At 45.1% G+C, this 25,479-nt stretch overlaps 1 protein-coding gene across 1 annotated transcript; it reads left to right on the top strand.

Moving 5' to 3' along the window:
* The first annotated feature begins 778 nt into the window (after window positions 1-778).
* LOC106604218 (gamma-aminobutyric acid receptor subunit alpha-6) lies at window positions 779-24,744 on the top strand. The gene is made up of 9 exons (XM_082974985.1): window positions 779-786; window positions 1,582-1,688; window positions 1,898-1,965; window positions 2,554-2,774; window positions 3,590-3,672; window positions 4,308-4,451; window positions 10,863-11,015; window positions 21,381-21,523; window positions 24,511-24,744. The coding sequence occupies exons 1-9, from the start codon at window positions 779-781 to the stop codon at window positions 24,742-24,744; spliced, it is 1,161 nt and encodes a 386-aa protein (XP_082831111.1).
* Window positions 24,745-25,479: the final 735 nt, after the last annotated feature.

The raw sequence follows: 25,479 nt of genomic DNA, 5'->3' as shown, positions 1-25,479 counted from the left end.
CTCCATGGTTTGGGACCAGTTTCACATGGTGTTTTACATGGGATAACACCGCTTCTCTCCTCCATGGTTTGGGACCAGTTTCACATGGTGTTTTACATGGGATAACACCGCTTCTCTCCTCCATGGTTTGGGACCAGTTTCACATGGTGTTTTACATGGGATAACACCACTTCTCTCCTCCATGGTTTGGGACCAGTTTCACATGGTGTTTTACATGGGATAACACCGCTTCTCTCCTCCATGGTTTGGGACCAGTTTCCCATGGTGTTTTACATGGGATAACACCGCTTCTCTCCTCCATGGTTTGGGACCAGTTTCACATGGTGTTTTACATGGGATAACACCGCTTCTCTCCTCCATGGTTTGGGACCAGTTTCCCATGGTGTTTTACATGGGATAACACCGCTTCTCTCCTCCATGGTTTGGGACCAGTTTCCCATGGGATAACACCGCTTCTCTCCTCCATGGTTTGGGACCAGTTTCACATGGTGTTTTACATGGGATAACACCGCTTCTCTCCTCCATGGTTTGGGACCAGTTTCCCATGGTGTTTTACATGGGATAACACCGCTTCTCTCCTCCATGGTTTGGGACCAGTTTCCCATGGGATAACACCGCTTCTCTCCTCCATGGTTTGGGACCAGTTTCCCATGGGATAACACCACTTCTCTCCTCCATGTGGACCGACATAGCGGCTGGCTAGCAACTCTCTCACGCCCCCTGATCTGATGGTTAGCTAACCGGCTAGCTAGTTAAATGTTGTTTATTCTCTCAAACGATGTTCAGGTACCGACCTAATGATATGGCACCATCCCAAAAACATATACTTATATGAATAAACTATCTGGAAAATATTACAAAAGTTGTGTGGGATAGTATTTACACCAGTCAGCTGATCCAGAAACTTCCTGGAGTTACTTCCTCGCTGATTGATTTTCTGGTGGCTCAACCGACAAAGTGAATAGATAGCGCCACCTACTGTTTAGACGCGCAGGGATCAAGACTCTTGATCTAAAAATAACCCTTTACAAATATCCTTGAAATTCCATCCAAGATTATACATTTTAACAACTGGAAGATTATAGCTCCCCGAGGATACAATAAAACTGTTTACATGTTTACACATTTTCCCAGCTTTTCTGTAATCCAACTGTCACTGTCTCTTTTCCTAAAGAGTGCCCCAGTCTAAACATGGGTTGGATTTTCTGTGCTAATCTCCTAATTCGATTACTTCACACGTCCTTGTGTTTAAAATACATTCAGTTTAGACTAGTGGAGGACAGAGAAAGGCTGACTGTTTCATTTACACTCAGAGAGTTGACAGGGAACGTTTTTCCATCACACCTGCTGCCAAGGATGGCTCTCTTGATTCTGACATTGGTCACTTTGCCCTGGTGAGAAAAATAACCTTTTTCTAATTTTATCAATGGTTAGGCCTCTGTAGTTTCTTGAATGTATATCAATGATGTATGGTAGTAAACATAACAATCCTAATCCTAATAGGTTTAACCTACTAATCTTATAGGTCTACACAGGACAGTCTAAATTGTCATCAATTATGATTGTATTGATTTCTTACAGTGTTGGCTGTGTCTATGGACAAGAAAGCTACGCAGGTGAAAACATCACCCGTATTCTGGACCGACTACTAGATGGATATGACAACTGGTTACGACCAGGATCCGGAGGTAGGCCTGTCCTCCTCTATTCTGATTTATTTTACTATATTTTACATCTACAGAACTTTTCAATGAATAAGTAGGAAATAGCATAGTTTGGCTATTACATTGTACAGAATTTTTTACCTGGTTAGTTTCTCTAAACGAATTGTTCCTAGTCTATTTACAGTTTTCCATATTTTTATGAGCAACAATTAAAATCACCAGATCCTTTTCAGGTATGATTACAGAGGTGAAAACAGATATCTTTGTCACAAGCTTTGGCCCAGTGTCAGATGTGGAAATGGTAAGAAACACTCAGCGTATTCCCACATAGGCTTACTGTCACATACATGTGCAGTATGTCGAGTAAGCAACTGTGTTTATATGTTATGTTTACACACAGTTTCTCATGCATTTATTATGCTTTATTGTCCACTGCACAGCTGCCTTATGGGTAGACTGTAGATTAGATAATGAGCCATTTAGTTTCATTAGTCTGTTTCAATACACTAACTAGGGGAGTGTCCTGGCCTGGCGGAATGTTTATTTTAGCCTCTAAATCAATATGTCAAGCAAACTGAATCTTCAAACGGATTGATAAATGAATATCTATAGGTAGTTATTGTCATAATCATCTCATCATCTCTCTGGACCGTCTTGTCGGATAAGGATTTAACTGTAGATATTTAGTTACAAACACATTTATTATGTCTATGGTTTGGAGCAGGACCTGCATTTTGTAATGTGTATTCCTCTGGCCTTCTTCAGGATTGTAGAATCTAGATTCTAGGTCTACATTCTAAATTCTAAAGTCCAGATTCTACATTCTACATTCTAGATCCAGATGTCTGGTGATCAGTCATCTAACGCCAGCCTTCTATCTCCTCCTCAGGAGTACACCATAGACATGTTCTTCCGCCAGACCTGGGTGGACGAGAGGCTGAAGTACGACGGCGCCGTGGAGATCCTGAGTCTCAACAACAAGATGGTGGATAAAATCTGGACACCCGACACGTTCTTCAGGAACTCCAGGAAGTCCATCGCCCACAACATGACCACTCCCAACAAGCTGTTCCGCATCATGCAGAACGGGACTGTCCTCTATACCATGAGGTAACCTGAGCCCCAAGCCCCTCCTCCCTGGACCCTCCTGCAGAACCTCTTCACCATGAGGTAGCCCCTCCTCCCTGGACCCTCCTGTAGAACCTCTTCAACATGAGGTAACCCCTCCTCCCTGGACCCTCCTGTAGAACCTCTTCAACATGAGGTAACCCCTCCTCCCTGGACCCTCCTGTAGAACCTCTTCAACATGAGGTAACCCCTCCTCCCTGGACCCTCCTGTAGAACCTCTTCAACATGAGGTAACCCCTCCTCCCTGGACCCTCCTGTAGAACCTCTTCAACATGAGGTAACCCCTCCTCCCTGGACCCTCCTGTAGAACCTCTTCAACATGAGGTAACCCCTCCTCCCTGGACCCTCCTGTAGAACCTCTTCAACATGAGGTAACCCCTCCTCCCTGGACCCTCCTGTAGAACCTCTTCAACATGAGGTAACCCCTCCTCCCTGGACCCTCCTGTAGAACCTCTTCAACAGGAGGTGAATAAAGACTGACTATTATTGTTATTTAACCTTTATTTAACTAGGCAAGTCAGTTAAGAACAAATTCTTATTTTACAATGACAGCCTAGGACCAGTGGGTTAACTGCCTTGTTCAGGGGCAGAACAACAGATTTTTACCTTGTCAGCTCGGGGATTTGATCTTGCAACCTTTTGGTTACTAGTCCAACGCTCTAACCACTAGGCTATTATGCTGGTGCAGTGCTGCTTTGCACAGAGGAAACCAGTTGTGTTGTGCTGTGTACACAGTTTTTACACAGATCTATATGATGAAATCAGAAGTCTAAAGTTGTGTATTCTGTGTATCTCAGACTAACCATCGTTGCTGAGTGTCCCATGAGGCTCATGGACTTCCCTATGGACGGACATACCTGTCCTCTGCGGTTCGGCAGCTGTGAGTACTCAGTCCTTCGTTTGGCTCTTTCATAAAGTAATTAGCGCTGTCAGAGTTAATCAGTTCACTTTTTTGTCATTTTATTTCACAGATGTTTTTTTTAATCGTGATTAATTGCATTGTCTAAAAAGCGATCAAAATACACTGAAAACATCATCTACACTGCTAAAAACAACAATGTGATGTCAAAACGAGTTGATATTGAGGTTAAAGAAAGTGTGCTTCGAACTGTTACTGTAGACACAATCAATCCATATTCTTGTCATGGGTTTTTTTTTGTATGAAAAAGCATAAATTACAGCTTCATTTGAGCAAATTCTGAATTTGCGATTAATCGTGATTAATCACAGCAAATCCTGTGATTTAACTCAATTAACTGTAAAAGTAACATTTTGAAATGATTGATCGTAACAAAACAGACTTTGAGCAGAGAGAGAGAGTTTGCTTCATGCACTGAAACCATAACCTTCGTATGCTTCATCTTCCTCAAAACAGTTTGCTCCATATCCCCTTTATAACGCACCGTATAAGGAACAAAGGGCCATTTCAGACGCGATCGATGTCTTGTTATTTCTGTCAACATTATATATAGGAATGGTGTGACAACTGAATGATCTTGTCGCTGTATACTTCAGATGGGTACACGAACAGTGAGATCACCTTCACCTGGAGGAAGGGTCTGGAAGCTTCTGTAGACTGTCCTCAGGAGTCTATCAGTCTGCTACAGTACGACCTGGTGGGACAGAAGTTATCCACGGAGACGTTCAAGTCCAACACAGGTAAGGACCCACAGGAGGACTGAAACCACTGGGAAGGATCTCGTTTATCAACTCAACGTTCATGATTCTCATTAGAAAACAGTCTAGGTCTTGGTATATAAGTGCCATAGTTTTTTAAATTCGATCATCATTGTTTTAAAACCATTACTTAATGGACAACATTTAATATTTTGTAGGCTAATATACAATTAGAAATTATTGGTATACCGAAAAGTGTGTGTGTCAAACTTTATATTTACAACACCTAAATTCATGAATTAATAATGGGGATAACCCATAATTTTTGTTTTACATTTACACATTTACATATTAACTGTAATATAAGTGTGTGGACAAAATGTATTTGGTATTTCCAGGAAAGCACATTAAAATGTAAAATTCAGACAAAAAGTCTGCGTCCCAAATGGCACCCTATTCCCTATGGGCCCTGGTCAGAAGTAGTGCACCCTATTCCCTATGGGCCATATGGTCAGAAGTAGTGCACCCTATTCCCTATGGGCCATATGGTCAGAAGTAGTGCACCCTATTCCCTATGGGCCATATGGTCAGAAGTAGTGCACCCTATTCCCTATGGGCCATATGGTCAGAAGTAGTGCACCCTATTCCCTATGGGCCATATGGTCAGAAGTAGTGCACCCTATTCCTCCTCCTATTCCTCCTAAGAGCTCATATTTCCTTGAACAGCCATCTAAGATGCTTAAGTGGTCAAGCCTAATGCATGCGGTCTGCCTTAAAAAAAGAACTGTGGGGCTTAGAGCCTAGAGAGTGATCCTAGAGAGAGGTGGGAGGGAGTAGGAGAGAGAGAGAGGTGGGAGGGAATACGAGAGAGAGAGAGAGAGAGAGAGAGGTGGGAGGGAGTAGGAGAGAGAGAGAGGTGGGAGGGAGTAGGAGAGAGAGAGAGATGGGAGGGAGTAGGAGAGAGAGAGAGAGGTGGGAGGGAGTAGGAGAGAGCGAGAGGTGGGAGGGAGTAGGAGAGAGAGAGAGAGGTGGGACAGAATACGAGAGAGAGAGAGAGAGAGGTGGGAGGGAGTAGGAGAGAGAGAGAGGTGGGAGGGAGTAGGAGAGAGAGAGAGAGGTGGGAGGGAATACGAGAGAGAGAGATGGGAGGGAGTAGGAGAGAGAGAGAGAGGTGGGAGGGAGTAGGAGAGAGAGAGGTGGGAGGGAATAGGAGAGAGAGAGAGAGGTGGGAGGGAGTAGGAGAGAGAGAGAGAGTTGGGAGGGAATAGGAGAGAGAGAGAGTGTTGGGAGGGAATAGGAGAGAGAGAGAGAGGTGGGAGGGAGTAGGAGAGAGAGAGAGAGGTGGGAGGGAATACGAGAGAGAGAGAGGTGCGAGGGAGTAGGAGAGAGAGAGAGAGGTGGGAGGGAGTAGGAGAGAGAGAGAGGTGGGAGGGAGTAGGAGAGAGAGAGAGGTGGGAGGGAGTAGGAGAGAGAGAGAGGTGGGAGGGAATACGAGAGAGAGAGAGGTGGGAGGGAGTAGGAGAGAGAGAGAGGTGGGAGGGAGTAGGAGAGAGAGAGAGGTGGGAGGGAGTAGGAGAACGAGAGAGAGGGGAGGGAGAGAGAGAGAGAGAGAAAGAGGTGGGAAGGAGTAGGAGAACGAGAGAGAGGGGAGGGGAGGGAGAGAGAGAGAGGGGAAGGAGAGAGAGAGAGAGTGAGATAATGTTTCTCCAGGCAGGACCCAGAAGATCTCTAGAACAGCACTGAGAGGCGAGGAGGAGGCAGTCTCGCAAAGATAGGGATGGCGTGGCCCAGATACCATAACAAGGAGGGAGAGGACGAGAGAGAGCGAGACTACAACTATTTGCACATTGCTAAATAGCTGATAATATAACACTTGAAATGTCTTTATCTTTTTGAAACCTTTTTGAGTGCAATGTTTAATGTTAATATCTAATAGTTTTGTTGTTGATGTTGTTAAATTAGTTTCTTCTCACTAGTTTGTTTATTTCACTTGCTTTGGCAATGTAGACATATGTTTCCCATGCCAATAAAGCCCATTTGAATTGAATTGAGAGAAAGCAGTGAGAGGGAGTGTTTAGACAAAGGGTCATAGTGTAGTGTAGTAGTGTTGTGATTCTGGTGCTGTCTCACACTATCTTTCCTTCCCCCGTTCCATTCTTTCTCCCTCCCTCCCTCCCTCCCTCCCTCCCTCCCTCCCTCCCTCCCTCCCTCCCTCCCTCCCTCCCATCCTCTCCTCGCCTCTCCTCTCCTCTGTCTTTCTCTCCCTCCCTCTCTCCACTCCTCTCTTCCTCTCTCTCTCTCCCTCCATCCCTCCCCTCCTCTCCTCTCCTCGCCTCTCCTCTCCTTTGTCTTTCTCTCCTCCCTCTCTCCACTCCCCTTTTCCTCTCTCTATCCCTCCTCTCCTCTCCTGTCTTTCTCTCCCTCCCTCTCTCCACTCCTCTCTTCCTCTCTCTCTTTCTCTCCCCTCTCCCCTCCTCTCCTCCTCTCCCTCCCCTCCTCTCTCTTTCTCTCCCTCCCCTCCTCTCTCTTTCTCTCCCTCCCCTCCTCTCTCTTTCTCTCCCTCCCCTCCTCTCTCTTTCTCTCCCTCCCCTCTCTCTCTCCCTCTTTCCACTCCTCTCTCCTTCGGTCTCTCTCCTTCCCCCCTCTCCCCTCTGTCCTTCTGTCTCTCTCTCCCTCACCTCTCCTAGGCAATCAGCAATCAGTAGAGGGAGGTGTGCTCTCCACTTCTGCTAGGCAAAAAGCAATTTGGCAGAATGTTTATTTTAGCCTCTAAATCAATATGTCAAGCAAACTGAATGCTCAAACGGATTGATGAATGAATATCTATAGTTATATCAATGGGCAGGCCGTGTTATTGGCGGTTTTATCACAAAACTAAGATCGTCGCCGAAACAAAGACTGTTCTGCCATGTTGTTCTGCAGAAGGAAAGAGAGGAAGACTCTACCTAGTTATTTTCAGATCTCATGTTTGCTCTTTTTGTAGCTTTGGCAACTATGTGTCTGTTTTATTTTATTATTATTGTTTAAAAAGACCGCCTTTTTCGATCTTGTCTCATCGCTCCAACTCCCCAACGCGCTTGGGAGGCGAAGGGCCAGTCACCAGCCAAGCTGCTCTTCTTACATCCGCCCGCTTAACCCGTAAGCCAGCCGCACCAATGTGTCGGAGGAAACACCGTTCACCTGACGACCGTGGTCAGCCTGCAGGCCCCCGACCCGCCACAAGGAGTCGCTAGAGCATGTTGAGCCCCCCCCCCCCCCGGCCAAACCCTCCACTAACCCGGACGACACTGGATCAACTCCCAATCAAGGCCGGTTGTGATACAGCCCAGGATCGAACCCGGGTCTGTAGTGATGCCTCTAGCACTGCGATGCAGTGACTTACATTTACATTTAAGTCATTTAGCAGACGCTCTTATCCAGAGCGACTTACAAACTTAGACCGCTGTGCCCCTCAGGAGGCCTTTATGTGTATGCAGGGTTGGGGGCTAACGGATTACATGTTAAAACAATAATACGTTACATGTAAGGGATTACAAAAAAAAAACGGTAACTGTAATTCGTTACCAGCAAAAATCTTGTAATCAGATTACAGATACTTTTGAAAAACTAGATGATTACTTCAAGGATTACTTTTAAATTCAGAAAGGATGAAAGGATGCGAGAAAAAAATATTTGAAACTTCTCTGTTTTCTCAATGACATTCAAATCAGCATTGAAAAAAGGTGCAAGTTTAAGTTTGTTCCACGTGAGTGAGTCTGACCACAAGTCAGAGACCACTATGATGACACACCAATTAAAAAAAAAGAAATATATATATATATATATATATATATATATATATATACACATACCATATACACATATACATACCATTTTTTATTTATTTAACCTTTATTTAACTAGACATGGGTTTGATGCATGTGTGGTTCCCACCGTGAAGCATGGATGAGGAGGTATGATGGTGTGGGGGTACTTTGTTGGTCACACTGTCTGTGATTTATTTAGAATTCAAGGCACACTTAACCAGCATGGCTACCACTAACGATCTTGAGACGACAGATGCTGGGAGACAGGAAGCAAGTACAGGGTGAGGATTTAATAATAAATAGACATGAAACAAAGCAAAAACAGCATCTGGACAAGTGAAATAAAACAACTTCAATGCAGACACGGGGATGAAACTGAGGAGGTGGCAGATATAGGGGAGGCAATCAATGATGTGATGGAGTCCAGGTGAGTCTGATGAAGCGCTGGTGCGCGTAACGATGGCGACAGGTGTGCGTAATGATGAGCAGCCTGGCGGCCTCAAGAGTCAGAGAGGGGGAGCGGGAGCAGACGTTACAGTACCCCCCCCTCTAGGGGCGCCACCGGGCGTCCTACCTGGGCGAGCCTGACGGACCGGTCGAGGAGCGGGAGCCTGACGAGCCGGCAGAGGCACGGGAGCCCGACGAGCCGGCTGAGGCGCGGGAGCCCGACGAGCCGGCTGAGGCGCTGTCACGTCCTGATCATAGAGAGCTCGTATTTTTCTATGGTAGAGTTGTTCAGGGCGCGACTGGGGGGTTTTGTCTAGTTTAATTTTTCTATGTTGTGTTCTAGTTTCTTTTTTCTATGTTGGGGTTTGCGTATGATTCCCAATTAGAGGCAGCTGGTCATCGTTGTCTCTAATTGGGGATCATATTTAAGTAGTTGTTTTTCCCACTTGTGTTTGTGGGAGATTATTTTGAGTTAGTGCATGTTGCACCTCTGTCGTCACGGGTTGTTGTTTTGTTTATTGTATGTCTTGCTGAGTTTCACATGTTAATAAAGATGTGGAACGATACGCATGCTGCGCCTTGGTCTTATCCTTAAGATGAACGTGACAGGCGCGGGAGCCCGACAAGCCAGCTGAGGCATTCCCAGTTGCTTCGGCAGTGGCACCCGGACCCGATGTCACCAACAAACAAACAAAAAACTCCCTGACGCTTCCAATTGTGGTGTCTGCATTCTGTAACAGTCTTGAGACGAAAGACGCTGGGAGACGGGAAGCAGGTACAGGTTGAGGATTTAATAATAAATAGACGTGTCACGGAGGCTCTCCACACTTCCAAAGCTGACTATCTTCTCTGTTCTCATCCTCCTAGATCTATCCGCTGCCTTTGACACTGTGAACCATCAGATCCTATTCTCCACCCTCTCAGGCCTGGACGTCTCAGGCTCTGGACACTCTTGGATTGTATCCTACTTGGCATGCCGTTCCTACCAGATGACGTTGAGAGGATCTGTGTCTGCACCACGTACTCTCACTACTGGTGTCCCCCAGGGCTCGGTTCTAGGCCCTCTCCTCTTCTTTCTCTCCACCAATTCACTCGGCTTTGTCATATCCTCACATGGTCTCTCCTATCATTGTTATACAGATGACACTCAACTACTTTTCTCCTTCCTCCCTACTGACACCCAGGTGGCGACACGCATCTCTGCGTGCCTGGCAGATATCTCAACTTGGATGTCGGCCCACCTCCTCAAGCTCAACCTCGACAAGACGGAGCTGCGCTTCCTTCCGGGCAAGCCCTGCCCGCTCAAAGACGTCTCCATCACGGTTGACAACTCCACAGTGTCGCCCGCCCAGAGTGCAATGAACCTTGGCAACACCCTGTCGTTCTCTGCAAACATCAAAACAGCGACTCGCTCCTGCAGGTTCATGCTCTACAACATCCATAGAGTATGACCCTAACTCACACAGGAAGCAGCGCAGGTCCTAATTCATACACTTGTCCTCTCCCGTCTGGACTACTGCAACTCGCTGTTGGCTGGGCTCCCCGCTTGTATCATCAAACCCCTGCAACTTATCCAGAACTCCGCAGCCACCTGGTTATCAACCTTCCCATGTTCTCTCATGTCACGCCGCTCCTCCACACACTCCACTGACTTCCAGACGAAGCTCGCATCCACTACAAGACCCTGGTGTTTACCTACGGAACAGCAAGAGGAAGTGCCCCTCTCTACCTTCAGGCTATTTTAGGACAGCAGAGACCCTGACCATCTTCTGAAAACATCAGAAACCCTACCTCTTCAAACAGTATCTTAAATAGTCCTCCTCCTCACCTAGACCCCCCCCCAAAAAATTACAATTTAAAATAAAAACTGAACCAGCACTTGCACCCCCCCCCCCTGTGATATGTGGTCCCACCAAGTTTAAGTCGCTCTGGATACGAACGCCTGCTAAATGACTCTAATATAAAATAAATATGATTTGCTGATCTGTTCTGTCTTAGGGCAGGGGGTTAATCACGTCCCGTGAGCAGTCAGATACAGTATCTTCTCTATATGTCTCTAATTGGTTATATCCCTACAGCCTTTCCAGGTCCAAGGACACCCAAGGACATTAATTCTCCTCTCTTCTCCCGCCGTATCTTCTTCTCCCCGTATCAGTGTTGTGGTCTCTCTCTCCTGATACCTATTCTGTTTATCTTCCAGGTGACTACTCTGTCATGGTAGTCCATTTTCTACTACAGAGGAAGCTAGGCTACTACCTGATTCAGACGTACATCCCTCTGATTATGGTGGTGGTGCTGTCACAAGTAGCCTTCTGGATCAACAAAGAGTCTGTACCTGCACGCACTGTGGCTAGTATGATACCAACCCTCTCTCACTGTGTCTAGTATGATGATAACAACCCTCTGTCACTGTGTTTAGTATGATAACAACCCTCTGTCACTGTGTTTAGTATGATAACAACCCTCTGTCACTGTGTCTAGTATGATGATAACAACCCTCTGTCACTGTGTCTAGTATGATAACAACCCTCTGTCACTGTGTCTAGTATGATGATAACAACCCTCTGTCACTGTGTCTAGTATGATAACAACCCTCTGTCACTGTGTTTAGTATGATGATAACAACCCTCTGTCACTGTGTCTAGTATGATGATAACAACCCTCTGTCACTGTGTCTAGTATGATGATAACAACCCTCTGTCACTGTGTTTAGTATGATAACAACCCTCTGTCACTGTGTTTAGTATGATAACAACCCTCTGTCACTGTGTCTAGTATGATGATAACAACCCTCTGTCACTGTGTCTAGTATGATAACAACCCTCTGTCACTGTGTCTAGTATGATGATAACAACCCTCTGTCACTGTGTCTAGTATGATAACAACCCTCTGTCACTGTGTCTAGTATGATGATAACAACCCTCTGTCACTGTGTCTAGTATGATGATAACAACCCTCTGTCACTGTGTCTAGTATGATGATAACAACCCTCTGTCACTGTGTTTAGTATGATAACAACCCTCTGTCACTGTGTCTAGTATGATGATAACAACCCTCTGTCACTGTGTTTAGTATGATAACAACCCTCTGTCACTGTGTCTAGTATGATAACAACCCTCTGTCACTGTGTCTAGTATGATGATAACAACCCTCTGTCACTGTGTCTAGTATGATGATAACAACCCTCTGTCACTGTGTCTAGTATGATAACAACCCTCTGTCACTGTGTCTAGTATGATGATAACAACCCTCTGTCACTGTGTCTAGTATGATAACAACCCTCTGTCACTGTGTCTAGTATGATAACAACCCTCTGTCACTGTGGCTAGTATGATGATAACAACTCTCTGTCACTGTGTCTAATATGATAACAACCCTCTGTCACTGTGTTTAGTATGATAACAACTCTCTGTCACTGTGTCTAGTATGATAACAACCCTCTGTCACTGTGTCTAGTATGATAACAACCCTCTGTCACTGTGGCTAGTATGATGATAACAACCCTCTGTCACTGTGTCTAGTATGATAACAACCCTCTGTCACTGTGTCTAGTATGATAACAACCCTCTGTCACTGTGTCTAGTATGATGATAACAACCCTCTGTCACTGTGTCTAGTATGATAACAACCCTCTGTCACTGTGTCTAGTATGATGATAACAACCATCTGTCACTGTGTCTAGTATGATGATAACAACCCTCTGTCACTGTGTCTAGTATGATGATAACAACCCTCTGTCACTGTGTCTAGTATGATAACAACCCTCTGTCACTGTGTCTAGTATGATGATAACAACCCTCTGTCACTGTGTCTAGTATGATAACAACCCTCTGTCACTGTGTCTAGTATGATGATAACAACCCTCTGTCACTGTGTCTAGTATGATAACAACCCTCTGTCACTGTGTCTAGTATGATGATAACAACCCTCTGTCACTGTGTCTAGTATGATGATAACAACCCTCTGTCACTGTGTCTAGTATGATGATAACAACCCTCTGTCACTGTGTCTAGTATGATAACAACCCTCTGTCACTGTGTCTAGTATGATGATAACAACCCTCTGTCACTGTGTCTAGTATGATAACAACCCTCTGTCACTGTGTCTAGTATGATAACAACCCTCTGTCACTGTGTCTAGTATGATGATAACAACCCTCTGTCACTGTGTCTAGTATGATGATAACAACCCTCTGTCACTGTGTCTAGTATGATAACAACCCTCTGTCACTGTGTCTAGTATGATGATAACAACCCTCTGTCACTGTGTCTAGTATGATAACAACCCTCTGTCACTGTGTCTAGTATGATAACAACCCTCTGTCACTGTGTCTAGTATGATGATAACAACCCTCTGTCACTGTGTCTAGATATGATAACAACCCTCTGTCACTGTGTCTAGTATGATAACAACCCTCTGTCACTGTGTCTAGTATGATAACAACCCTCTGTCACTGTGTCTAGTATGATAACAACCCTCTGTCACTGTGTCTAGTATGATGATAACAACCCTCTGTCACTGTGTCTAGTATGATAACAACCCTCTGTCACTGTGTCTAGTATGATAACAACCCTCTGTCACTGTGTCTAGTATGATGATAACAACCCTCTGTCACTGTGTCTAGTATGATAACAACCCTCTGTCACTGTGTCTAGTATGATGATAACAACCCTCTGTCACTGTGTCTAGTATGATGATAACAACCCTCTGTCACTGTGTCTAGTATGATGATAACAACCCTCTGTCACTGTGTCTAGTATGATGATAACAACCCTCTGTCACTGTGTCTAGTATGATGATAACAACCCTCTGTCACTGTGTCTAGTATGATGATAACAACCCTCTGTCACTGTGTCTAGTATGATAACAACCCTCTGTCACTGTGTCTAGTATGATAACAACCCTCTGTCACTGTGTCTAGTATGATGATAACAACCCTCTGTCACTGTGTCTAGTATGATGAACAACCCTCTGTCACTGTGTCTAGTATGATGATAACAACCCTCTGTCACTGTGTCTAGTATGATAACAACCCTCTGTCACTGTGTCTAGTATGATGATAACAACCCTCTGTCACTGTGTCTAGTATGATGATAACAACCCTCTGTCACTGTGTCTAGTATGATGATAAAAACCCTCTGTCACTGTGTCTAGTATGATGATAACAACCCTCTGTCACTGTGTCTAGTATGATAACAACCCTCTGTCACTGTGTCTAGTATGATGATAACAACCCTCTGTCACTGTGTCTAGTATGATAACAACCCTCTGTCACTGTGTCTAGTATGATAACAACCCTCTGTCACTGTGTCTAGTATGATGATAACAACCCTCTGTCACTGTGTCTAGTATGATGATAACAACCCTCTGTCACTGTGTCTAGTATGATAACAACCCTCTGTCACTGTGTCTAGTATGATGATAACAACCCTCTGTCACTGTGTCTAGTATGATGATAACAACCCTCTGTCACTGTGTCTAGTATGATAACAACCCTCTGTCACTGTGTCTAGTATGATAACAACCCTCTGTCACTGTGTCTAGTATGATAACAACCCTCTGTCACTGTGTCTAGTATGATAACAACCCTCTGTCACTGTGTCTAGTATGATGATAACAACCCTCTGTCACTGTGTCTAGTATGATGATAACAACCCTCTGTCACTGTGTCTAGTATGATAACAACCCTCTGTCACTGTGTCTAGTATGATGATAACAACCCTCTGTCACTGTGTTTAGTATGATAACAACTCTCTGTCACTGTGTCTAGTATGATGATACCAACCCTCTGTCACTGTGTCTAGTATGATAACAACCCTCTGTCACTGTGTCTAGTATGATAACAACCCTCTGTCACTGTGTTTAGTATGATGATAACAACCCTCTGTCACTGTGTCTAGTATGATGATAACAACCCTCTGTCACTGTGTCTAGTATGATGATAACAACCCTCTGTCACTGTGTCTAGTATGATAACAACCCTCTGTCACTGTGTCTAGTATGATAACAACCCTCTGTCACTGTGTCTAGTATGATAACAACCCTCTGTCACTGTGTCTAGTATGATGATAACAACCCTCTGTCACTGTGTCTAGTATGATGATAACAACCCTCTGTCACTGTGTCTAGTATGATAACAACTCTCTGTCACTGTGTCTAGTATGATGATAACAACCCTCTGTCACTGTGTCTAGTATGATGATAAAAACCCTCTGTCACTGTGTCTAGTATGATAACAACCCTCTGTCACTGTGTCTAGTATGATGATAACAACCCTCTGTCACTGTGTCTAGTATGATAACAACCCTCTGTCACTGTGTCTAGTATGATGATAACAACCCTCTGTCACTGTGTCTAGTATGATGATAACAACCCTCTGTCACTGTGTCTAGTATGATGATAACAACCCTCTGTCACTGTGTCTAGTATGATAACAACCCTCTGTCACTGTGTCTAGTATGATAACAACCCTCTGTCACTGTGTCTAGTATGATAACAACCCTCTGTCACTGTGTCTAGTATGATAACAACCCTCTGTCACTGTGTCTAGTATGATGATAACAACCCTCTGTCACTGTGTCTAGTATGATGATAACAACCCTCTGTCACTGTGTCTAGTATGATAACAACCCTCTGTCACTGTGTCTAGTATGATGATAACAACCCTCTGTCACTGTGTCTAGTATGATGATAACAACCCTCTGTCACTGTGTCTAGTATGATAACAACCCTCTGTCACTGTGTCTAGTATGATAACAACCCTCTGTCACTGTGTCTAGTATGATAACAACCCTCTGTCACTGTGTCTAGTATGATAACAACCCTCTGTCACTGTGTCTAGTATGATGATAACAACCCTCTGTCACTGTGTCTAGTATGATGATAACAACCCTCTGTCACTGTGTCTAGTATGATAACAACCCTCTGTCACTGTGTCTAGTATGATGATAACAACCCTCTGTCACTGTGTTTAGTATGATAACAACTCTCTGTCACTGTGTCTAGTATGATGATACCAACCCTCTGTCACTGTGTCTAGTATGATAACAACCCTCTGTCACTGTGTCTAGTATGATAACAACCCTCTGTCACTGTGTTTAGTATGATGATAACAACCCTCTGTCACTGTGTCTAGTATGATGATAACAACCCTCTGTCACTGTGTCTAGTATGATGATAACAACCCTCTGTCACTGTGTCTAGTATGATAACAACCCTCTGTCACTGTGTCTAGTATGATAACAACCCTCTGTCACTGTGTCTAGTATGATAACAACCCTCTGTCACTGTGTCTAGTATGATGATAACAACCCTCTGTCACTGTGTCTAGTATGATGATAACAACCCTCTGTCACTGTGTCTAGTATGATAACAACTCTCTGTCACTGTGTCTAGTATGATGATAACAACCCTCTGTCACTGTGTCTAGTATGATGATAACAACCCTCTGTCACTGTGTCTAGTATGATAACAACCCTCTGTCACTGTGTCTAGTATGATGATAACAACCCTCTGTCACTGTGTCTAGTATGATAACAACCCTCTGTCACTGTGTCTAGTATGATGATAACAACCCTCTGTCACTGTGTCTAGTATGATGATAACAACCCTCTGTCACTGTGTCTAGTATGATGATAACAACCCTCTGTCACTGTGTCTAGTATGATAACAACCCTCTGTCACTGTGTCTAGTATGATAACAACCCTCTGTCACTGTGTCTAGTATGATAACAACCCTCTGTCACTGTGTCTAGTATGATGATAACAACCCTCTGTCACTGTGTCTAGTATGATAACAACCCTCTGTCACTGTGTCTAGTATGATGATAACAACCCTCTGTCACTGTGTCTAGTATGATAACAACCCTCTGTCACTGTGTCTAGTATGATGATAACAACCCTCTGTCACTGTGTCTAGTATGATGATAACAACCCTCTGTCACTGTGTCTAGTATGATAACAACCCTCTGTCACTGTGTCTAGTATGATGATAACAACCCTCTGTCACTGTGTCTAGTATGATGATAACAACCCTCTGTCACTGTGTCTAGTATGATGATAACAACCCTCTGTCACTGTGTCTAGTATGATAACAACCCTCTGTCACTGTGTCTAGTATGATAACAACCCTCTGTCACTGTGTCTAGTATGATAACAACCCTCTGTCACTGTGTCTAGTATGATAACAACCCTCTGTCACTGTGTCTAGTATGATGATGACAACCCTCTGTCACTGTGTCTAGTATGATTATAACAACCCTCTGTCACTGTGTCTAGTATGATGATAACAACCCTCTGTCACTGTGTCTAGTATGATAACAACCCTCTGTCACTGTGTCTAGTATGATGATAACAACCCTCTGTCACTGTGTCTAGTATGATGATAACAACCCTCTGTCACTGTGTCTAGTATGATAACAACCCTCTGTCACTGTGTCTAGTATGATGATAACAACCCTCTGTCACTGTGTCTAGTATGATAACAACCCTCTGTCACTGTGTCTAGTATGATGATAAAAACCCTCTGTCACTGTGTCTAGTATGATGATAACAACCCTCTGTCACTGTGTCTAGTATGATAACAACCCTCTGTCACTGTGTCTAGTATGATAACAACCCTCTGTCACTGTGTCTAGTATGATGATAACAACCCTCTGTCACTGTGTCTAGTATGATAACAACCCTCTGTCACTGTGTCTAGTATGATAACAACCCTCTGTCACTGTGTCTAGTATGATGATAACAACCCTCTGTCACTGTGTCTAGTATGATGATAACAACCCTCTGTCACTGTGTCTAGTATGATAACAACCCTCTGTCACTGTGTCTAGTATGATGATAACAACCCTCTGTCACTGTGTCTAGTATGATAACAACCCTCTGTCACTGTGTCTAGTATGATAACAACCCTCTGTCACTGTGTCTAGTATGATGATAACAACCCTCTGTCACTGTGTCTAGTATGATGATAACAACCCTCTGTCACTGTGTCTAGTATGATAACAACCCTCTGTCACTGTGTCTAGTATGATGATAACAACCCTCTGTCACTGTGTCTAGTATGATAACAACCCTCTGTCACTGTGTCTAGTATGATGATAACAACCCTCTGTCACTGTGTCTAGTATGATAACAACCCTCTGTCACTGTGTCTAGTATGATGATAACAACCCTCTGTCACTGTGTCTAGTATGATGATAACAACCCTCTGTCACTGTGTCTAGTATGATGATAACAACCCTCTGTCACTGTGTCTAGTATGATGATAACAACCCTCTGTCACTGTGTTTAGTATGATAACAACCCTCTGTCACTGTGTCTAGTATGATGATAACAACCCTCTGTCACTGTGTTTAGTATGATAACAACCCTCTGTCACTGTGTCTAGTATGATAACAACCCTCTGTCACTGTGTCTAGTATGATAACAACCCTCTGTCACTGTGTCTAGTATGATAACAACCCTATGTCACTGTGTCTAGTATGATGATAACAACCCTCTGTCACTGTGTCTAGTATGATGATAACAACCCTCTGTCACTGTGTCTAGTATGATGATAACAACCCTCTGTCACTGTGTCTAGTATGATAACAACCCTCTGTCACTGTGTCTAGTATGATAACAACCCTCTGTCACTGTGTTTAGTATGATAACAACCCTCTGTCACTGTGTCTAGTATGATGATAACAACCCTCTGTCACTGTGTCTAGTATGATAACAACCCTCTGTCACTGTGTCTAGTATGATAACAACCCTCTGTCACTGTGTCTAGTATGATGATAACAACCCTCTGTCACTGTGTCTAGTATGATGATAACAACCCTCTGTCACTGTGTCTAGTATGATGATAACAACCCTCTGTCACTGTGTCTAGTATGATAACAACCCTCTGTCACTGTGTCTAGTATGATAACAACCCTCTGTCACTGTGTCTAGTATGATAACAACCCTCTGTCACTGTGTCTAGTATGATAACAACCCTCTGTCACTGTGTCTAGTATGATAACAACCCTCTGTCACTGTGTCTAGTATGATGATAACAACCCTCTGTCACTGTGTCTAGTATGATGATAACAACCCTCTGTCACTGTGTCTAGTATGATAACAACCCTCTGTCACTGTGTCTAGTATGATGATAACAACCCTCTGTCACTGTGTCTAGTATGATAACAACCCTCTGTCACTGTGTCTAGTATGATGATAACAACCCTCTGTCACTGTGTCTAGTATGATGATAACAACCCTCTGTCACTGTGTCTAGTATGATAACAACCCTCTGTCACTGTGTCTAGTATGATAACAACCCTCTGTCACTGTGTCTAGTATGATGATAACAACCCTCTGTCACTGTGGCTAGTATGATAACAACCCTCTGTCACTGTGTCTAGTATGATGATAACAACCCTCTGTCACTGTGTTTAGTATGATGATAACAACCCTCTGTCACTGTGTCTAGTATGATAACAACCCTCTGTCACTGTGTCTAGTATGATAACAACCCTCTGTCACTGTGTCTAGTATGATGATAACAACCCTCTGTCACTGTGTCTAGTATGATAACAACTCTCTGTCACTGTGTCTAGTATGATGATAACAACCCTCTGTCACTGTGTCTAGTATGATGATAACAACCCTCTGTCACTGTGTCTAGTATGATAACAACCCTCTGTCACTGTGTCTAGTATGATAACAACCCTCTGTCACTGTGTCTAGTATGATGATAACAACCCTCTGTCACTGTGTCTAGTATGATAACAACCCTCTGTCACTGTGTCTAGTATGATGATAACAACCCTCTGTCACTGTGTCTAGTATGATAACAACCCTCTGTCACTGTGTCTAGTATGATAACAACCCTCTGTCACTGTGTCTAGTATGATAACAACCCTCTGTCACTGTGTCTAGTATGATAACAACCCTCTGTCACTGTGTCTAGTATGATGATAACATCCCTCTGCCTTTTTCTTGAATTGAGAGAGACAGAGAGACAGAGGCAGAGAGAGACAGAGGCAGAGAGAGACAGAGGCAGAGAGAGACAGAGAGACATTTCAAACAGAGATAATGTTAGATGGTTGGCTGCTACTTCCTGAGCAGTAGATGAGACGATTAAAAATTATGTGGACCTGACAGAGACAATGGAATATTTTGGCAATTGAATGTTCACTCTGTCTCTCTCTCTCGCTCACTCTCTGTCTCTCTGTCTGTGTCTCTCTCGCCTCTACCTCTCCTTCGCTCTCTGTGTCTCTCTCCCTCGCTCTCTCTCTGTGTGTCTCTCTCTCTCTCTCTGTCTGTTTCTCTCTCTCTCGCTCTCTCTCTCTCTCTCTCTCTCTCTCTCTCTCTCTCTGTCTCTGTGTCTGTGTCTGTCTGTCTGTGTCTCTCTCGCTCTCAATAGTGTTCCAAAACTTAATTCAGCCTACACTGTATATCACTTCATATACCCAATGCATGATGTGACTGGGAGAGACTGTATCCAATGCATGATGTGACTGGGAGAGACTGTATCCAATGCATGATGTGACTGGGAGAGACTGTATCCAATGCATGATGTGACTGGGAGAGACTGTGTCCAATGCATGATGTGACTGGGAGAGACTGTGTCCAATGCATGATGTGACTGGGAGAGACTGTATCCAATGCATGATGTGACTGGGAGAGACTGTATCCAGTGCATGATGTGACTGGGAGAGACTGTATCCAGTGCATGATGTGACTGGGAGAGACTGTATCCAATGCATGATGTGACTGGGAGAGACTGTGTCCAGTGCATGACGTGACTGGGAGAGACTGTGTCCAATGCATGACGTGACTGGGAGAGACTGTGTCCAATGCATGATGTGACTGGTCGAGACTGTATCCAGTGCATGATGTGACTGGGAGAGACTGTATCCAATGCATGATGTGACTGGGAGAGACTGTATCCAATGCATGATGTGACTGGGAGAGACTGTATCCAATGCATGATGTGACTGGGAGAGACTGTGTCCAATGCATGATGTGACTGGTCGAGACTGTATCCAATGCATGATGTGACTGGGAGAGACTGTATCCAATGCATGATGTGACTGGGAGAGACTGTGTCCAATGCATGATGTGACTGGTCGAGACTGTATCCAATGCATGATGTGACTGGGAGAGACTGTATCCAATGCATGATGTGACTGGGAGAGACTGTGTCCAATGCATGATGTGACTGGGAGAGACTGTATCCAATGCATGATGTGACTGGGAGAGACTGTATCCAATGCATGATGTGACTGGGAGAGACTGTATCCAATGCATGATGTGACTGGGAGAGACTGTATCCAATGCATGATGTGACTGGGAGAGACTGTATCCAATGCATGATGTGACTGGGAGAGACTGTGTCCAATGCATGATGTGACTGGGAGAGACTGTATCCAATGCATGATGTGACTGGGAGAGACTGTGTCCAATGCATGATGTGACTGGGAGAGACTGTGTCCAATGCATGATGTGACTGGGAGAGACTGTATCCAATTCATGATGTGACTGGGAGAGACTGTATCCAACGCATGATGTGACTGGGAGAGACTGTGTGTATACAGAGGCTCTGAGAGGGAACAGGCAAACGAGCCACAGATATAGGGTTGCAGATGTAATCCTCTCTCTATCTCTCTCTCTCTCTCTCTCTCTCATACAATAGTGTTCTAATTCTGTTTCTATGGTCTCCATCTCCCCCTATCCTAACAACCAACAGGCATCACCACGGTCCTCACCATGACAACCCTCAGCATCAGCGCCCGCCAGTCTCTGCCCAAGGTGGCCTACGCTACAGCCATGGACTGGTTCATCGCTGTGTGTTTTGCCTTCGTGGCGTCTGCGCTCATCGAGTTCGCCGCTGTCAACTACTTCGCGACGCTGGAGGCCAACAGACTGAAGAAGAAGAAGAACGCCAGGCAGAAAAAAATGGAGGTCCTGGCTGAAGCAAGTTATGATGAGGAGGATGATGAGAGTGCTTCATCTGTAAGTTATTTACTGGACGGGTGGATGGCTTGACACACTCACAAATACACAGACATGGTTAGGGTTGGTAGCTAGGGGGTCTACACTATGCAGCTGTAACGAGCAGCATTCACCAAGGCTGGCTATCTCCGTTCAACTACAGAACACCATCACAAAGACTGTCCCCGTTCAACTACAGAACACCATCACTAAGACTGTCCCCGTTCAACTACAGAACACCATCACTAAGACTCTCCCCGTTCAACTACAGAACACCATCACTAAGACTGTCTCCGTTCAACTACAGAACACCATCACTAAGACTGTCCCCGTTCAACTACAGAACACCAACACTAAGACTGTCCCCATTCAACTACAGAACTCCATCACAAAGCCTGTCCCCGTTCAACTACAGAACACCATCACTAAGACTGTCCCCGTTCAACTACAGAACACCATCACTAAGACTGTCCCCGTTCAACTACAGAACACCATCACTAAGACTGTCCCCGTTCAACTACAGAACACCATCACTAAGACTGTCCCCGTTCAACTACAGAACACCATCACTAAGACTGTCCCCGTTCAACTACAGAACACCATCACTAAGACTGTCCCCGTTCAACTACAGAACACCATCACTAAGACTGTCCCCGTTCAACTACAGAACACCATCACTAAGACTGTCCCCGTTCAACTACAGAACACCATCACTAAGACTGTCCCCGTTCAACTACAGAACACCAACACTAAGACTGTCCCCATTCAACTACAGAACTCCATCACAAAGACTGTCCCCGTTCAACTACAGAACACCATCACTAAGACTGTCCCCGTTCAACTACAGAACACCATCACTAAGACTGTCCCCGTTCAACTACAGAACACCATCACTAAGACTGTCCCCATTCAACTACAGAACACCAACACTAAGACTGTCCCCATTCAACTACAGAACTCCATCACAAAGACTGTCTCCGTTCAACTACAGAACACCATCACTAAGACTGTCCCCGTTCAACTACAGAATACCATCACTAAGACTGTCCCCGTTCAACTACATAACACCATCACTAAGACTGTCCCCGTTCAACTACAGAACTCCATCACTAAGACTGTCCCCATTCAACTACATAACACCATCACTAAGACTGTCCCCGTTCAACTACAGAACACCATCACTAAGACTGTCCCCGTTCAACTACAGAACACCAACACTAAGACTGTCCCCGTTCAACTACAGAACACCATCACTAAGACTGTCCCCGTTCAACTACATAACACCATCACTAAGACTGTCCCCGTTCAACTACAGAACACCATCACTAAGACTGTCCCCGTTCAACTACAGAACACCATCACTAAGACTGTCCCCGTTCAACTACAGAACACCATCACTAAGACTGTCCCCGTTCAACTACAGAACACCATCACTAAGACTGTCCCCGTTCAACTACAGAACACCATCACTAAGACTGTCCCCGTTCAACTACAGAACACCAACACTAAGACTGTCCCCGTTCAACTACAGAACACCATCACTAAGACTCTCCCCATTCAACTACAGAACTCCATCACAAAGACTGTCCCCGTTCAACTACAGAACACCATCACTAAGACTGTCCCCGTTCAACTACAGAACACCATCACTAAGACTGTCCCCGTTCAACTACAGAACACCATCACTAAGACTGTCCCCATTCAACTACAGAACACCATCACTAAGACTGTCCCCGTTCAACTACAGAACACCATCACTAAGACTGTCCCCATTCAACTACAGAACACTATCACTAAGACTGTCCCCATTCAACTACAGAACACCACACATTAAATAATAATGTACACAGTTGTCATGCTCTCATATCTTTGTGGACGTAGCTAGCTAGATAGCTATATGCTATATGCTATATTCTACATGCTATATTCTACATGCTACATGCTACATGCTATATGCTAATCCAGTAAGCTACTATGTATGGAAGGCTGGCGTCCTGCGAGAGCTTGATCACGTCTCAGTAGTGTCAGGCTCATGGTTAGATGTTTCTAATGAGTGTGAAAATAAACAGAGCACAACTAGGAGCTCAGAGCTAAAGGCTTGAATCCCAAATTACACCCTGTTCTCTATGGGTCCTGGTCAAAAGTAGTGCACTATATAGGTTATAGTGTGCCATTTGTGACTCAGCCTTAGAGTACTGAGCTCCTCCCTGAGTAATCTCCTTCTTCTTATGGGCATCCACCCCTAACCCTCCACCCCTAACCCTCCACCCCTCCTCTACATCCACCCCTAACCCTCCACCCCTAACCCTCCACCCCTCCTCTACATCCACCCATAACCCTCCACCCCAACCCTCCACCCCAACCCTCCACCCCTAACCCTCCACTCACCCCTAACCCTCCACCCCTAACCCTCCACCCCTCCTCTACATCCACCCCTAACCCTCCACCCCTAACCCTCCACCGCAACCCTCCACCCCAACCCTCCACCCCTAACCCTCCACCCACCCCTAACCCTCCACCCCTCCTCTACATCCACCCCTAACCCTCCACCCCTAACCCTCCACCCCTCCTCTACGTCCCACCCTAACCTTCCACCCCAACACTCCACCCCTCCTCTACATCCACCCCTAACCCTCCACCCCTCCTCTACGTCCCACCCTAACCTTCCACCCCTAACCCTCCACCCCTCCTCTACATCCACCCCTAACCCTCCACCCCTCCTCTACGTCCCACCCTAACCTTCCACCCCTAACCCTCCACCCCTCCTCTACGTCCCACCCTAACCTTCCACCTCCAACACCCCACCTGTCCTCTACATCCACCCGTAAACCTTCAACCCTATTCTACCTCCACCATCACCCCCTTTCCCCCTGCCCCCATCAGAGAGTGGGGGCCTGATGAAGAGGTATAACTCCATAGCCCAGAGTGATCCGTTGCCCATCTTCCTGCTGCAGGGTTCAGCTGTGCCCCACATCTCAGCGCGGGCTGGTACCAGCCCCATAGACCAGTACTCCCGCATCATGTTCCCCCTGGCCTTCGCACTCTTTAACCTCTTCTACTGGATCATATACCTGGGCAAGGACACCATGGAACAGGCCAGGTATGGGTTAAACTATTAGGACAGCATGGAACAGGCCAGGTATGGGTTAATAAACTATTAGGACAGCATGGAACAGGCCAGGTATGGGTTAATAAACTATTAGGACAGCATGGAACAGGCCAGGTATGGGTTAATAAACTATTAGGACAGCATGGAACAGGCCAGGTATGGGTTAATAAACTATTAGGACAGCATGGAACAGGCCAGGTATGGGTTAAACTATTAGGACAGCATGGAACAGGCCAGGTGTGGGTTAATAAACTATTAGGACAGCATGGAACAGGCCAGGTATGGGTTAATAAACTATTAGGACAGCATGGAACAGGCCAGGTATGGGTTAAATTATTAGGACAGCATGGAACAGGCCAGGTAGGGGTTAATAAACTATTAGGACAGCATGGAACAGGCCAGGTATGGGTTAATAAACTATTAGGACAGCATGGAACAGGCCAGGTATGGGTTAATAAACTATTAGGACAGCATGGAACAGGCCAGGTATGGGTAAATAAACTATTAGGACAGCATGGAACAGGCCAGCTATGGGTTAATAAACTATTAGGACAGCATGGAACAGGCCAGGTATGGGTAAATAAACTATTAGGACAGCATGGAACAGGCCAGGTATGGGTTAATAAACTATTAGGACAGCATGGAACAGGCCAGGTATGGGTTAATAAACTATTAGGACAGCATGGAACAGGCCAGGTATGGGTTAAATTATTAGGACAGCATGGAACAGGCCAGGTATGGGTTA

The sequence above is a fragment of the Salmo salar genome, chromosome 05, assembly GCF_965601325.2.
Source record: "Salmo salar chromosome 05, fSalSal1, whole genome shotgun sequence".
Lineage (NCBI taxonomy): Eukaryota > Metazoa > Chordata > Actinopteri > Salmoniformes > Salmonidae > Salmo > Salmo salar.
The sequence above is the reverse complement of the archived record's forward strand: the minus strand, read 5'-3'. Positions and strand labels throughout refer to the sequence as shown.